A 16,105-nucleotide genomic window follows, 5' to 3' on the forward strand; every position below is an offset into this window, starting at 1 on the left:
AAGGACCAGATGGGGGGGATTATATCTCCACGCTGGAACTTGGAGAGCTTGGGGATCCCTTGGGATGAAGTGGCTTATGTTGCCCGGGAAAGGCTCGTCTGGAGCTGTTGCCCCCTCGTGGATAAATGGTTGAAGTTGGATAAATGGATGGCGGTGTTGCGTGCCGAATATAGCAGATGTACAAGCTCACAACGCGTCACATCGTGATGCGTAGTGAGCTTGTAGATTTGTGTATTTGAAATACCATGGCTCAACAAAATATAAATCGAGCTTTGCTGAAATACTCATTACATGATGTCTGTCTCTCTGTCCTTCCATCACTCTGTGTCCGTCCATCTGTCTCTGTTCTTCTGTCTGTCTGTCTGTCTGTCTGTCTGTCTGTCTGTCTGTCTGTCTGTCTGTCTGTCTGTCTGTCTGTCCTTCCAACGTTCCGCCTGTGTCTGGCGGTTCCAGGGAGGGAATCTAACTTCATCTCTTTCTGAGAAAGATGGAGAATGGTGCAGAATTGCTGAAAGCATATATCCCATATTTAGTTCTCACAGGGGGAACATGATCTGAGGTATAATGTTGTGATCTCAGACTGCAGTGCCCACATCGTTGAATGAGTAATGTGCTTATGTAAGTTGGTAGCTGTCCCAGTATAGCCTTGTATACAAATACTAATGAAAACTGTCTTCTTAGCCGCTTAAACCCGATATCCTTAATTGACCCGAGTTGCCCAGGGCTCTATCCTAGGTCCGCTCCTTTTGTCTCGCTACACCAAATATCTACGCCTCCAAAATAGCTGATGTATAAGCTCGCAACACATTGCAACGCAACGCGTTGTGAGCTTGTATATCTGCTTTTTTTTTTTTTTTTTTTTTTAACTTATGTTGCTATAATATCAGTGGTTCTCAAACTTATTTCATGTCAAGGACCACCCAAAATGATACGTATTTGTCCGTGGACCCCCCCATCTCAAAATATTTAGTTCCAGGGACCCCCAGACGCAAAAAAAATTGTTTAAAATGTATATAGGCGATATATTCAAAGATTAGCACACATTTTCATGATTTTTTTCAAAAAAATAGCAGATCTACTAGCTACATAGTGCGGCACTCGGTGCTGCGCTATGAGCTTGTATATCTGTTATTAAAATGACACAGATGAGTTCCTCGTCTTAATGGATTAAGCTCACCTCATTCGCTGTAATTCCTCTTGCTCTCAGTGCTGCCACTGAACATTGTATGTGCTTCGGTTGCTCCCACCACCACCCCAGCACCACCAGTAGGCTCTGCTTTCCCTAAGGGTTCTGTTTTCCCCCGGTAGGGGTTAGTTATAGATGTATATTATACATCTCCCTGCTCTTAAATGGTTGTCTTATAATGTGCTGAGCTCGGAGTAATGTATAGCAGAGCCTGAACGCCAAGATCAAATAATATATATTTACACTTAGATTTTATAAATATTCAATGTACGGACACTAGGATTCAAGTGGTTAAATAATATCATCCGTTTATCATCACACACACACACACACACACACACACACACACACACACACACACACACACACACACACACACACACACACACACACACACACACACACACACACACACACACACACACACACACACACACACACACACACACACACACCATGGATGTTGTGGTATTTGCAAAGGTTATAGAAGTGATATTCAGGGGGATGAACTGACCTTTCTGCCTCTGGCGAAATGCAAGAATACTATGGAGACCACTGACTGTGTGTGTGTGTGTGTGTGTGTGTTTGTGCGTGTGCGTGTGTGTGTGCGTGCAGGTCCATAACAGCTGTAAAGAGCAGATGGGGAAGGTATGTCCATTGGGCCAGTGCCGAGTGTCAATCATTCCTCCCACCGCACTCAACATTATCGACTCAGATGGTGAGACGCACATTCACACACACACACACACACACACACACACACACACACACACACACACACACACACACACACACACACACACACACACACACACACGCGCACGCATATTGTTGCTGTCGGGCAGAACCCTAGCCTCCATATTTGAACTTTTTTCGTAAATGAACGCCCTACTTGATCACACTACAGCGTCACACAAAAGCATCAAAAGTAGCAGATCTACAAGTCAATCTGCAGCTACTTTTACTGTGTTTTTTAAATTTGGATCCTGAAAAGTAACCGTCCGGGACATATGAGGTTTCCACCTGCAACGTTTTGTCACATTGAACATGGCCTGCAATTGCTTCCCATGCTCTGGACGGGCGGAAGAGCTCCGGTCACAATTCGATAGGTCACCACATTTGGCGCAACACTCAGAAACTTGGACGGGTGTTTTGCTTATTATAGAACTATGTTGAGGGAGAAATGTGTGTGTTTATATTTGTGTGCAGGCTTCTGGAAGGCCACCTCGGCATCGTGCTCCAGCCCTCTGCTGGTCCTGGTCAACTCTAAGAGTGGAGACAACCAGGGGGTGAAATTCCTCCGCAAGTTCAAGCAGCTCCTCAACCCTGCCCAGGTGTTTGACTTGATGAACGGAGGACCACAGCTGGGGTATCTCTCTCTCTCTCTTTCCGTACATCTTTGCCCTTCTCCGTTTTCCTGTGTGACTCATCTATGACTCAGAACTTCTTGGTTCATGTAAAACCTCTTTGACAGAGAACAACTTTTTTAGCTCAAGACCCAAAAGAGAAATATGGTGTCAACAAAGCGTACAAAAATATATGATGAATTAACCACATAAGCCCAAGTTCAATAATAGCACGAATGTGCTTGTAGTTCTGCTATTTTAATTAAAATCGTTTTTTAACATTTCTGAATATCTTTAGATGATTATTTATTTTGTAGGAAAGGTTAAAAAAATTATGAAAAACGTACTCGCAGCCCCTAGAAATGGGTCACAAATCTATGTTTGGGAAACACTGTGTTAGATACTGTACTTGACATTATGTACTTCAGCTTCCTACTGTATAACATACGGTATCTCCTTTCCTCTCCATCGCTTTCCCTCTCCTCCTCCCTCTCTCTCTCTCTCTCTCCCTCTCTCCTCCAGGCTGCGTCTGTTCCAGAAGTTTCCGACCTTTCGTACCTTGGTGTGTGGGGGAGACGGCAGTGTGGGCTGGGTGCTCTCTGAGCTCGACAAGCTCAACCTCCACAAACAGGTGAGGACGGGTGAGATGAGGAGGGAGGGAAGGAGGGAAAGAAGGAAGGAAGGCTAGAGAAAGGTTCGGGCGATGATTACAAGTCGGAAAAGAGGAAGGGGATGATGGAGACGAGATGAAGATAAAGACTGAGAGATTCGAAGAGCGGCAGAAACAAAATGCCAAGAAGTGTCCGATTTTTAGCTTTGTAGTGGGACAGGCCAAACTGGCCATTAAATGAAGGAAATATATTTGGGGTTTTTTTCTTCAGCCAACGTTTAAACTAAGCATTGGTTAAAGCAAGAATCAGATGTTCGACTGTATTCTCTCATGAATAATGTAGATGAGTTTGAATGGTGCTTCAATGAGGCTCTCTGTTCTGTGGAGGGGCAGTTGGTTTTCAACTATGTATTGCGATGAGATTTATGAAGCTTCTTTTTACATGATGTTTTTATCTGACACATCTCCATTTCTCTCTCTCTCTCTCTCTCTCTCGCTCTCTCTCTCTCTCTCTCTCTCTCTCTCTCTCTCTCTCTACAAGCTCATAGTGCCGCACTCGTGCTATTTTTGAATAGCCCAAATCAATCTAAAAATGACACGGATGCGTTCCCGGTTTGAATGGTTTAATCTTGTTAAAAGTCAGAGTAGAATAGCACGCGCAAACCAGGTGTCATTCTGTGACATTTGGACATAAATAAAAGATTATGAATTAATTAGGTGGATGTGTGTTGGGCATTATTTTGTCCAGCTGGGAAATTTAAGTTGAAATGAAGTCTCTCTCTCTCCAGTGTCAGCTGGGCGTTCTTCCTCTGGGTACCGGTAACGATCTGGCGCGGGTGCTGGGTTGGGGCGGGCTGTGCGACGACGACGCTCAACTCCTTCAGATCCTGGAGAAGCTGGAGAGAGCCACCACTAAGATGCTGGACAGGTAACCTGAACACTCTATAGGTTCACTGATGGTTCCTATAACTCCAGTCCACAGGAACACCTGGTACTGCTGGTTTTATATCTTTACCAGGAAGTTACTTGCAGTGGTGTAAAGTAACTTAAGTACATTTACTCAAGTACTGTACTTAAGTACAGTTTTGAGGTGCTTTTACTTTACTGGAGTATTGTCTATACTTTTACTTCTACTCCACTACCTCTCAGAGGCAAATATTGTACTTTTACTCCACTACAATTATTTGAAAACTTTAGTTACTAGTCACTTTGCAGATACAAATGATTACGTTATAAAACACACATTAACCACTTTAGCCCTATTTTATACCTAGGCTATTTGAAAATAGCCGATCTACAAGCTCACAACTTGTCGCATCGCGACGCGTTGTGAGCTTGTAGATCTGCTATTTTCAAAAATGTTAGTACTTTTACTTTTGGTACTTTAAGTACATTTTGATACCAATACTTTTATACTTTTACTCAAGTAAATGTTTAATTCCAGACTTTTACTTGTAACAGAGTACTTCTACATTGCAGTATCGATACTTTTACTTAAGTAAAACATTTGAGTACTTTTTCCACCACTGATTCCTTGTCATTTCATCTGTCTAATCAGGGAGCCTTTCCTTTTTTGCGCACAAACTGTTTGTTTCTCAATGGGCCCACCAAGGGTCCAAATGGACCCTTTAAAAAAATTGATTTATTTTTATCTTTGGGACCCCAATCTACACTGTAAAATTCTCAGTGTTCATTTAACTCTGAGAGTGTATAAATGGACCCATTTGTACACTCTCAGAGTTACAGACCCGTAAGCGACGCGAGAAACTTGTGCCATAGGTTTTCACAACAGATATTTTCAGGGTCTAAATTTAGTAAACTAGCTGACTGACTGAACAGTTGTTACCTTTGCTTGTTTAATGTCCTGACTTAAAAACGATAAGCTAGGACGTTGTTTGGAAGCGTGTTTATCCCCGGTGCAACCTGTGATAAGGATAAAGGGACACAGAGGTCGTCTGATCGGATTGTTTGTCGCTGTCCCCTGCCTTGATCCCATTGGCTGATAAGAATGTTTTGTTTCCTGGTGCTTGACATTAAGCCTGTGTGCGTGTGTGCGTGCGTGCGTGTGTGTGCGTGCGTGCGTGTGTGTGCGTGCGTGTGTGTGTGCGCGTATGCGTGCATGCGTTTTCAGGTGGAGTGTGATGACTTACGAGGTGCCAACCAAACACTCACCCAATACCAAGGAGGAAGACGGTATTGATTTCCCTCTCCAGGTACTGTGTAGAGTATTGATTACCCTCTAAAGGTACCATAGAGCCCAAATGACTGCTTAGGCTTTTCTCTTTGATAATCCATTAAGTGCCGCGCTATGAGCTTGTATATACCTGCTATTTTTGAATAGCCAGAGACATCTAAAATGACACAGATGTGTTCCCGGTCTTAATGGGATAAACAAAGTCCTTCAAGCTTTATGTCAAACCCTCATGGTACGGGTTAGCATATTATTGAATACGACTTGCCTTATATGACTTCTGAAAAGGCAATAATACTTGGCACCGTCCTGCTTTTCCCTCTACACCAAATATCTTTGCCGAAAATAGCCGACTTACAAGCTCACAACACGTCACGCGCATTGTGAGCTTGTAGATCTGCTATTTTCAGCAAATCTTCGCCTATTATGACATGCCCAGAATAGGGTTCAAGTGGTAAAGATGCATCATGTTTATGTCAGGGGTCTTCAAAAGGGGGTCCAGGACCCCTAGGGGGGTCCTCATAGTAACTAGAGGGTGTCCGCCAAATCTTTGTGTGATGGGGAACGTTAGCCGAACAATTGCAGATCTACAACTCGCAACGCCTCGCGCTTTGAGGTGCTGTGAGCTTGTAGATCTGGTATTTTCGGAGAGTTGGTGTGGAGGAAAAAGAGCATTTTGTTTTCACCTTATAATGCCATATGAAAATGTACTCGACAGTAGAGGACGTGTGTTGACGTATCTCTCTCTCTCTATCCGTCCTTCTCAGGTACATATCACTCAGTATGCAGACTCGGTCGCGTCCCACCTCACCAAGATCCTGGACTCGGACCAACACAGCGATGTCATTTCCTCTGCCAAGTATGTGTCATACATGCTGGGACAGCAATTACTGAAGCTCTCCGAGAGAGGAGAGGAGAGGAGAGGAGGGGAGAGGAGGGGAGAGGAGGGGAGAGGAGGGGAGGGGAGGAGAGGAGGGGAGGGAAGGGAAGGGGAAATAAAATGGGAAGAGAAATTTGGAGAGGAGAAGTAAAGGGAGACGATGCTTGTAGAAAAAGGGTGATGAGAGAAGAGAGGCCATCTAAGAGAGAGACAGAGAGAGAGAGGGAAGGTGAGTGTCTGGACAATGGGTAATTCTTCTCTGGTCTCTTCCCCAAGGACACGCACACACACGTACGTACGCACGCACGCACGCACACTCACACACACACACACACACACGCACACGCACACGCACACGCACACGCACACGCACACACACACGCACACGCACACTCACACACACATCCAAGTACACGTACGCACACACAAAGGGGACAGTGAGTTCAGTAAGTGACAGTGACGTATTAAAGGACTATTTAGGGAGTCTCCTCAGTGTATTTTAGTGCAATACGTGTGGGGGACAGGGGACCTTGCGTCTCATCACCACTGAGGCTGTATCATCCGGGTGGGGGGGGGGCTGGGGGAGGGGGCTAGAAGAGGGCCTCAACAGGCCAGGGTCACATCGTGCAAAGGATACTTTTTTTTTGTTTTACTTTTTCAAACCCTACAGATAACAGAGAGGGTGCTACTACACAATGCTAAACAAGGGACACTATGCGGTTAATGCTTCAGTGTGCATAACTTTAATACAACATGAAACCCCTATCCATTGTAAGGCAACTCTCCTGCCGGATCAATACCGCCAGGAGAAGGCGTGCTCTACTCAAGGGGAGTCTTGAGGATTAGTCTCTTATAGTTTAATCTGGGTGCAGATTCCTGAGGATACATACAGTACAATGAAAGGATTATCCGCACTCTCTTAAGTTATATTCTTCATTTTTAATAGGTTAACAGCAGCAGTCTATCTAGAGAAATGGACGCGTTTCGGCACGTCGGCCTTCCTCAGCGTTTCAAACTAGAATACATCAAGAGGGAAGTGACATACATAGCTATGCGATCAGCTGTACACTATCGCATAGCTATAGATGTCACTTCCCTCTTGATGTATTCTAGTTGAAAACGCTGAGGAACATTTTAGTGTAATGAGGTTTGGTGTGAACCAGCTTTTATACTTGGTGCTGGCTGCAGAAACAAAATGCCAAGAAGTGTCAGCTGTTGAGCTTTGTAGTGGAACAGGCCATTTCTAAAAGAGGGAAAAAATCTTTTCAGGAGAGCGGCTTCAGCCAAGGATTTTTGGTTTTTATTCGCTCGTGAATAATGTCGATGAGTTTGAGTGGTGCTTCAGTGAGGTTCTCTGTTCTGTTGTGAAGGAGTAGCTGGTTTTCAACTATATGTATTGCTGTGAGATTTAACCCATTAAGACCTGAGGCCGATTCTAAAAATGGCTTCTAAATCTGTTTTCTGAAAAACGTATGTTTCTATGTCAGTGGTGCTCAAAACTTTTTCATGTCAAGGTCAGGGATGCCCAAAATGATGTGCATTTGACACACACCCGTCTCAAAATATTTTGTTACAGGGACCCCCTGAAGCAAAGATTTGAGTAAAAAAAAAAACGTGCTTAAAGATATGTATATATATATATATATATATATATATATATATATATTCAAAGATTTGAACAAATTTTCACGATTTTTTTAATAGCCAAAGTATAAAATAATGGTTAAAGTGGTTAAAATTATTGTGACGCTATATTATCTACTTTTGCTGGACCCCAATTTGAGAACCAATGTGCTATATATAGTATATAGCTAAAATGACAGATACTTTCCCGGTTTTAACGGACACAAAAAAGAAAAGAAAGTTGTATCTGCTACAGTATGTAGGTCATGATGGAGAGTGTTAGCCTGGTTCCAGCCGAATCTGCCTTTGCAAAATCGCATCGCACTTTAGCCCTCGGCAGATTAGGTCTGGCCCCCCTCCATAGAGATTCCATTTCTCTCCCTCCGCAGTGGTGTGGAGCCAACCAGGGCCCAGTATCCAAATGTGGGCGGGCTTATCACCTTATTTGGAGCAATGACGTACAAGGAAGCACTGCTCTGATTAGTTCGTGAACAAGGAAGCACTGCTCTGATTGGTTTAGGTCTAACCAATGGAGTCCGTTTGGATCTTTTTGTAACCGCCCCTTGGAATTTTTTTTATCGTTGATAGGGACCAGACTAATATCCACGCAGTGTGTCGTGTGATATTGTCTGGCCACGCGAGGCTAGGAGAGTGTCATTGTATATGATAGAATAAAGGTCTTTAAAGAATCTGTCTCTCCTCCAGGTTTCTGTGTGGGACGGTCAATGAGTTTGTGACAGAGGTGGGGAAGGCATATGAGAAAGCCACGGAGAACAAGGAGGAGGCTGATGCTATGGCTAAAAAGGTAGGTGTGTGTGTGTGTGTGTGTGTGTGTGTGTGTGTGTGTGTGTGTGTGTGTGTGTGTGTTATACAAGAGTTTGTGTAATGGTGGTCAGTGTAGGTGGATTCAGCAGAGAGATGTAGCAGAATGTTAAGAGGACAGCATCCTCTCTTCTTTGAATTTAATATGCTTACAAGTGTAAGATAGCTGCTAGAATGGCCACTAGCAAACCTATACGCCTACTGCTGTGGGAACCGATCCTGTCACCGCCCCGGCCCCCCAGTGGTGTAAAGTAACTAAGTACATTTACTCAAGTACTGTACTTAGGTACAATTTTGAGGTGTTTTACTTTACTGGAGTATTTCCAATTGTCAATACTTTTACTCTTACTACTCCACTACATCTCAGAGGTAAATATTGTAATTTAACTCCACTACAATCATTTGAAAACTTTAGTTACTAGTTACTTTACAGATTTAAATTATTATAATATAAAACGTGCATGAACCACTTTAGCCCTATTCTATACATAAGCTATTTGAAAATAGCCAATCTACAAGCTTGTGAGCTTGTAGATGTGCTATTTTCAAACATGTTAGTACTTTTACTTTTGGTATTAACTTTTTGGTTTAAGTATATTGATACCAATACTTTTGTACTTTTACTCAAGTATCATTTTGAACACAGGCCTTTTACAGCGTCACACAAAAGCATCAAAAGTATGCTCTGCGCCGCATTTCGAGCTTGCAGATCTGCTACTTTTGCTGTTTTTGAATTTGAATCCTGAAAAGCAACAGTTTTGGACATTTTCCCACCCGACAGCAACGTTGTACATCTGCTATTTTCACTTAACAATGTATTCATGTTTTTCATTAAAACATTTATCGGAAGGATACAGCTGGAGTACGTTTTCTTAGACGTACTGGGAGATGCTATTTAACAGTAGCTGTGACTCTCTCTCTCTCTCTCTCTCTCTCTCTCTCTCTCTCTCTCTCTCTCTCTCAGTGTGCGTTGCTGAATGAGAAGTTAGATTCCTTGGTCAAGGCTCTGAGTGAGGAAGCGGAGGCTCAGGTAATAACACTGATAAGAAAGACCTTGTATTGATTATAGTACAACAAACACACAACTCACGACTCACTCAAGTGTGTGAGTCATGTTCAGTCATTGAATCACACTGACTGAATGTCATAACCACAACTTTTAAGACAGCATTGATACGGCTGTCTCATTGCCGTTCTAAATGAATATGCATAGTGAATATATCATATTAAGTTTTATTTTTATTTGTATTAATAAATGTCATAAATCCTCATTTTGATCATTATCATATCAAATAGCTCATCTTCCATAAAGTTTCTTAAAGCTGCACTGTGTGACTTTATATACCTGGGACCCATAATGCCCATGCCTTATTATCAATTAAAAAGTACCAGAAGGACTTCGGAGTGCCGGCTATTCTTTGTTTACGCACATGGTGGGTCATCTTGAGCCGCCGTTGCACGCCGTTGCAACGGACCGAGTCGGTGTGCTCGTTTTTTTGCTGTTGTTGTTTCTACCGTGTAAAATATAGTCCTCAAACCTACTGACAGTTCCTCCTCCCTCCACCGCGTTGAACAGGTGGTGCCAGCGGGCACGCTGGCCGGCCAGGAGGGAGGTGACACGGGGCCCTGCGAGGAGAGCGGCGAGGCGGGAACCGTCGTGAAGACCTACCGCTCCAAGGAGCAGCTGATGCTGAGAGCCAACAGTCTGAAGAAGGCCCTGAGACAGATCATAGAGCAGGCTGAGAAAGGTACGCACGCACAGACATGCGCGCACACACACACACACACACACACACACACACACACACACACACACACACACACACACAACAACACACACACACACACACACACACACACACACACACCTCACTTCCCTGTTCTTAACCCATTCAATCCGGGAACGCATCTGTGTCACGTCAGATTACTTTGGCTTTTAAAAAAATTGCAGATCTACAAGCTATGAGGTTGTAGATCTGCTATTTTTGACACAACATGCGTTCCCGGTCTTAAGGGGTTAAACAACACACACATATTCTTTGGCCCCAGTAATAGGAAATGCATCCCGACTTGTCAATCCAGTTGAATTCATTCATTTCCATGGAAGAAAGCCCGCTACTCGATCCAGTAAAACTGCCAGATCCAGTTTAGGTCTGGTATGTGGACTTCCTCCTCTGCCACATGCTTTGAAAATACTTCACCTTTTGCCCGTGTTTACCGTAGGACAGACCCAACAGGAAGTACCCAAAATAAGTCTTCAACAATGCTTCCTGGCAACACATAAAATTACTTCATTTGTGTTGACATTTATTTTTAGTGGATTGTTGAATGCACTGTAATGTGTGTCAAATGATATGAGAGATGCAGCAGAGAGAGCCTAGTGTAGCTAGCAAGATTAGAAAATATTTGATTTATGGCCCGGACCGCTGGCGTAGCGGTCGGGGCACCTAGGCTCCAAAGTAGCCTGACAGCGCGTCGCAGGTTCGAGTCCCGATCCCGACGGCCTTTGCTGCATGTCACTCAGCTCTCTCCCCATTTCCTGTCAACCTACTATCCTATCAATACAGGCATAAAAGCCCAAAAATAAATCTTTAAAAATATTTATATATTTGATTTATTTTTTCCTGGATAAGTTAATAGCCTGAACCAATGGTTCCCGAGCTACGTAGCCTTATCTCCCGTTTCCTTAGGTTGAGGCAGCTCTATACAAGTACATCGACACTAGTATGTCGCAGATACTTATTACCTACAATCCAACCCTTGCTGAGTGCCAAGCAGGGAGACATTTCATATTACTTTTGTATATTCTTTGGTATGACTCAGCCCGGGATTGAACCCTGAGCTCCCCAGTCTCACGGAGGACTGCGTAACCACAAGGCCACTGAGCTGGTTCATCCTCCGTAACCTGCTCTATTTTCCAAATGTTTCTTCCATTTTCAAACTGTTTCCTGTATCTATCCGCTGAGGTATCATAGCTCACAGCCACTGTAGAATCTTTTCATGTTTGTGCACTCCGGGGATTTTGAAAAGCTGTCTGGTAAATACCGTACGAGAACCAGGGATGTGATTTTTTTCTATGTAATCGGGATGTTTGCTAGCTTTTCTCTACTCTCCTCTGTGCCTGTGCTAGTATGTCTCCACCTTTTGAATCCCTCTCTCTCTCTCTCTCCCTCCCTCTCTCAGTGGTGGATGAACAGAACCGTCACTCTCAGGTCCAGAGGATGTCTTCCTGCTCCTCCATGAAGAGAGAGAACAGTGACGAGAGAGACTCAGAACCACGTCAGTTCTCCTTCTTACAAAACACTTCATTACAGAGTCTGAGGTTCACACTCAACTCACTGACAGTAATGGAGGCACACACAGTCTCCATGCGGTGACTAATCGATAGAAAAAAAGTCATTTTGGGGTGAACTATCCCTTGAAGATTTGACTGTGTACTGGCATACAGTATATTGCTGTCGGGCAGAAACATCTTATTTTTTCATAAATTAGCGCCCTTCTTGATCTTGATGATATAGCGTCACACAAAAGCATCAAAAGTAGCAGATCTACAAGCTCAAAACGTGGCGCTTGTGGATCTGCTACTTTTGCTGTTTTTGAATTTGAATCCTGAAAAGTAACAGTTTTGGACATACAAATGACGTTTGCCTTATCAGATTGCAGTAATAAAATGTATTTCAACATAGATGGGTGAGTTAAATAGAATTTTGGCAGATGTGTCCAAAATTCATGAGACTAGCATTCTTACACTCGAACGAAACACGAAACTCATCTCCAATTCAGTTGTCATTACATAAGTTGCAGAACCTCTGACTTCTTTCCAGCTCTTTATATCTGCCAGTAAACTTTTGGAATTCTCGTATTATTCACCCTAAATGTACAAATGATCTGTCTTTTTTCACACAACAGGTATTGTTCTACTTGTCACATGATGTCATACCATTAAGTTCACTTTGCCACTTTTGTAAGAACTGTGAATGTGAACTTCCTGTTTGTAACCGTTACCCTGGGAAACGACATAAACATATCAGATATCGGTTGTTTTAAATTAGCTAGTGGTGTAAACAGCTGACAGGATGTTGAAAAGAGTTTTCAGTCACTTCTCGTAGCAACGCTTCAAAATCCTCTACATGATGACATAGCCTACATTGTGTAAAACCCACTATTGTCTAATCTTGTGAATTGCGTTGGTGTATTTGACAAGAAAGAAACAAAGAGCTGTTGTTTAGAAGTGGTATCCATTACCTTCCCCTATTCCTGACATGTGTGTATTCTGCTCCATTTACCCACAATGCTGTTCCCCAGGTTCAGGGAACTTAAGCCCCGCCTCCACCATTGTCCTGGAGAAACCGGAGAGCATCAACACTGTCATCTACAACGAGGACACTGTGTAAGTGTGTGTGTGTGTGTGTGTGTGTGTGTGTGTGTGCACTAGCAGCACTTACCGTAGACTCTCACCCTAACACTTGCCCTATAGCCTTGATGACCTTGCAGGCTTATGCAGGTTAACTCCTTGACTGCCAGAAATAAAACATGATTTTGCCACGCCACTGCCGGCGATTTTCGAGTGTTTTCACTCACCTATGATAAATCATAGAATATTTATCTTCTTTTTTTAAATGTATTTATTTTCTTTTTTTTTTACTTTTTCCACACAGAACCAGGAGATAACATGCATACAAACTGGCTCAATAGCGCCACGTGCCAAATCAGGACAATGTGGTATTGCAGGTGAAAGTGCTTTATAAGCCAGAGAGAAGTTAGTTGGAATGAGTATATCTGAGGCTTGATTTAGGCTCAAACCTTTTGAAAACGTTTGAGGGACATAAACAATATGATATTAAATATATATATATTTTTTTAAATGCATGGTGTAGATCCTTTAAAATACGTATCCGAGTCTCGTAGAATCGGTGTGGGGGGGGGGGGGGGGCGGGCCACCGCGACCATCCGTTCTATAGTTGTGAGCAGTTGAATGTACTGTAGGCTGTTTTCACCAAAAACTGCCACCCCAGTGGCCAAAGCTGGAACTGCAGGCAGGGAGAAATACATGCACGCGCAAAACATACTGAGAGATATTTATATTTATACATATAAATATGTAAACATATTATACATACATACATATGCATTTACATATAAATATGCATCTCGAGTGTATTTAATAAATATCTCGTGTTCAATCCTTGACACACGGGCTGCCGTAGAACGCAAAAAGGACACTAGTGCGCATGCTCATAACTCTACGTGTGGTCAAAATCGAACCAATAATTCTACTTCCGGCAGGTTTCCGGGTGCTTCAAAACGCCACTGAGCACATTCATTGAAATGATAGCTGGGGGCGGGGCAATCCGCCCTCTAGTTATATTATACCTCTATGGAGAGAACGGGCTGTTTGTGTTTTGCGATCACGTGACCTGCTGCTCCTCTCCTCCTCTGGGAGCCAAACGGTGACCCATAGGCGAGCGAACAGCGCCATCTAGTGGAAAACTACTGAAAACAGAAAATCTCATCAATCTCGTCATTGGCGGTGTGGGCCAAAGCGAAATATGACGAGAAATCTCGTCATTGGCAGCCAAAGAGTTCAAATGTAATTTAGACAGTTATGTAGACATCTGCCAGGCTCATTTGTTGACCTGGCGTCCTATAGTTTGTCTATGTATTTGATGCACTGTAAATCGCTCTGGATTAAGACTCTTTGCTAAATGCCTAAATTGTAGATTGTAACAAATTCATGGCGTAATCACAGTGTACAGCATCTGTCAAGTCTGTCATTGTGTTAAGGGAAACTGCTAGTATCTTAACCTGTAGAGTCAGAGTGTTGTTCTCTTTGTAAAATATCCTCTGACAGTCTCTCTCTCTCTCTCTCTCTCTCTCTCTCTCTCTCTCTCTCTCGCTTAAGTCAAGCCAAATTCATTTATATAGCACATTTAAAAAACAACAGCAGTTGACCCAAAGGGCTTTCCAAAACTAGAGCAAAAAATAGACCTTAGTCTATTCACAAAGCAAAATACAGGCATATAACGTAGTAAGAAAAACAAATAGAAACAAAGCAGCAACACACAACAACAGACAATGACCTCAAACTGTGTAAAAAGGTGGGTCTTCAGTTTGGATTTGAAAATCTCAACGGTGGGGCTTACCTTAATGTGGAATGGGAGATTATTCCAAAGTATAGATGTGGCGCTTGTATCAGATCGGATATCTTTCGGATCGGATAGATTTAGGATGTCTTCCAACATTAACCCGTTTGTGTTCTTCTCTTTCCAGACAATGTTCCGAGAAGTGTGTGATGAACAACTACTTTGGCATCGGCCTGGACGCCAAGATCTCCCTGGAGTTCAACAACAAGAGAGACGAGCACCCGAAGAAATGCAGGTACAGAGACAACACGTCAACAAACTGTACTGTACTTAACTGCACCGTACTGTGCTATACCGTACTGCATTGTGTACTGTATATACACAGTAAATACACACAGGTAGATTATGGATGGACATACACATTTGCATATCGATATTGCTCTATGTCCAAAACCGTTACTTTTTTATGATTATTTTAAAAAACATTTCAAAAGTAGTGAAAATAGCTGATCTACACGCTCACAACACCTCGCATCGCAAAGTGTTGTGAGCTTGTAGATCAGCTATGTTCACTACTTTTGGGTGACACTTTTGTATGATGAAGTAGGCCATTGATTTACGACATTAAACGTTGAAATATGGAGATACAGAACAAGGTTTCTGCCCTGACAGTAACGATAATACACCATGCAGGCACGCATACACGCACAAAAAGTACACACACACACACACACACACACACACACACACACACACACACACACACACACACACACACACACACACACACACACACACATATATCTACAGAACATCCCCTGAACAAGTTTTGCTGCAACAATCAGATCATTTAATTTTTTTTTTTATCAAAGGCTCAAACAAAGCAACTTCATAGTACAAATTCCATTCTTATCTGTATTCTGCAACCCAAGACTTAATAACTTCCCCCTCAAAACCTGTTTCAAAACCTGAGGGGAAACCGTTTCCCATAAACATTATCTTTTGCTATTATATTTCACCTATTTGTCCTCTGCTTTTTTTTTTATGCTTCTTTTATAACGCATTACAAACGGCTTATGCAAGGTGCTATAAAATATGTCATCGCTGCCAGCAGAAACCTTTCATCCATATTTCAACTTTTTATGTTTTTTGTTCATGAAGTAATGCCCCACTTCATCATACAAGAGTATTGCATAAAAGTAGTGAAAATAGCCGATCTACAAGCTCACAACTGCGACGCGTTGTGAGCTTGTCGATCGTCTATTTTCACTATTTTAAAATGTTTTTAAAATGATGATAAAAAAGGAACGGTTTTGGACCCGACAGCAACGATGCTGGTGTGTGACTTCTGAGATTGTGACGTC

The 16,105-nt window shown here is 42.8% G+C and overlaps 1 protein-coding gene across 3 annotated transcripts in view; it reads left to right on the top strand.

Moving 5' to 3' along the window:
• Positions 1–16,105, top strand: part of LOC308102464 (diacylglycerol kinase delta) — a 154,392-nt gene that overhangs the window by 113,356 nt on the left and 24,931 nt on the right. For all 3 annotated transcript variants that reach the window (XM_080452184.1, XM_080452185.1, XM_080452186.1), the window contains 12 exons: positions 1,802–1,904; positions 2,396–2,555; positions 3,055–3,163; positions 3,931–4,070; positions 5,274–5,355; positions 6,101–6,192; positions 8,542–8,641; positions 9,623–9,688; positions 10,235–10,406; positions 11,842–11,937; positions 12,964–13,048; positions 14,929–15,036. In XM_080452184.1, coding sequence (XP_080308310.1) covers positions 1,802–1,904; positions 2,396–2,555; positions 3,055–3,163; positions 3,931–4,070; positions 5,274–5,355; positions 6,101–6,192; positions 8,542–8,641; positions 9,623–9,688; positions 10,235–10,406; positions 11,842–11,937; positions 12,964–13,048; positions 14,929–15,036 — 1,313 coding nt within the window. The remainder of the gene's footprint in view (positions 1–1,801; positions 1,905–2,395; positions 2,556–3,054; positions 3,164–3,930; positions 4,071–5,273; positions 5,356–6,100; positions 6,193–8,541; positions 8,642–9,622; positions 9,689–10,234; positions 10,407–11,841; positions 11,938–12,963; positions 13,049–14,928; positions 15,037–16,105) is intronic.

The sequence above is a fragment of the Gymnoscopelus braueri genome (assembly GCF_963280865.1).
Source record: "Gymnoscopelus braueri genome assembly, chromosome: 15".
NCBI classification, from domain to species: domain Eukaryota; kingdom Metazoa; phylum Chordata; class Actinopteri; order Myctophiformes; family Myctophidae; genus Gymnoscopelus; species Gymnoscopelus braueri.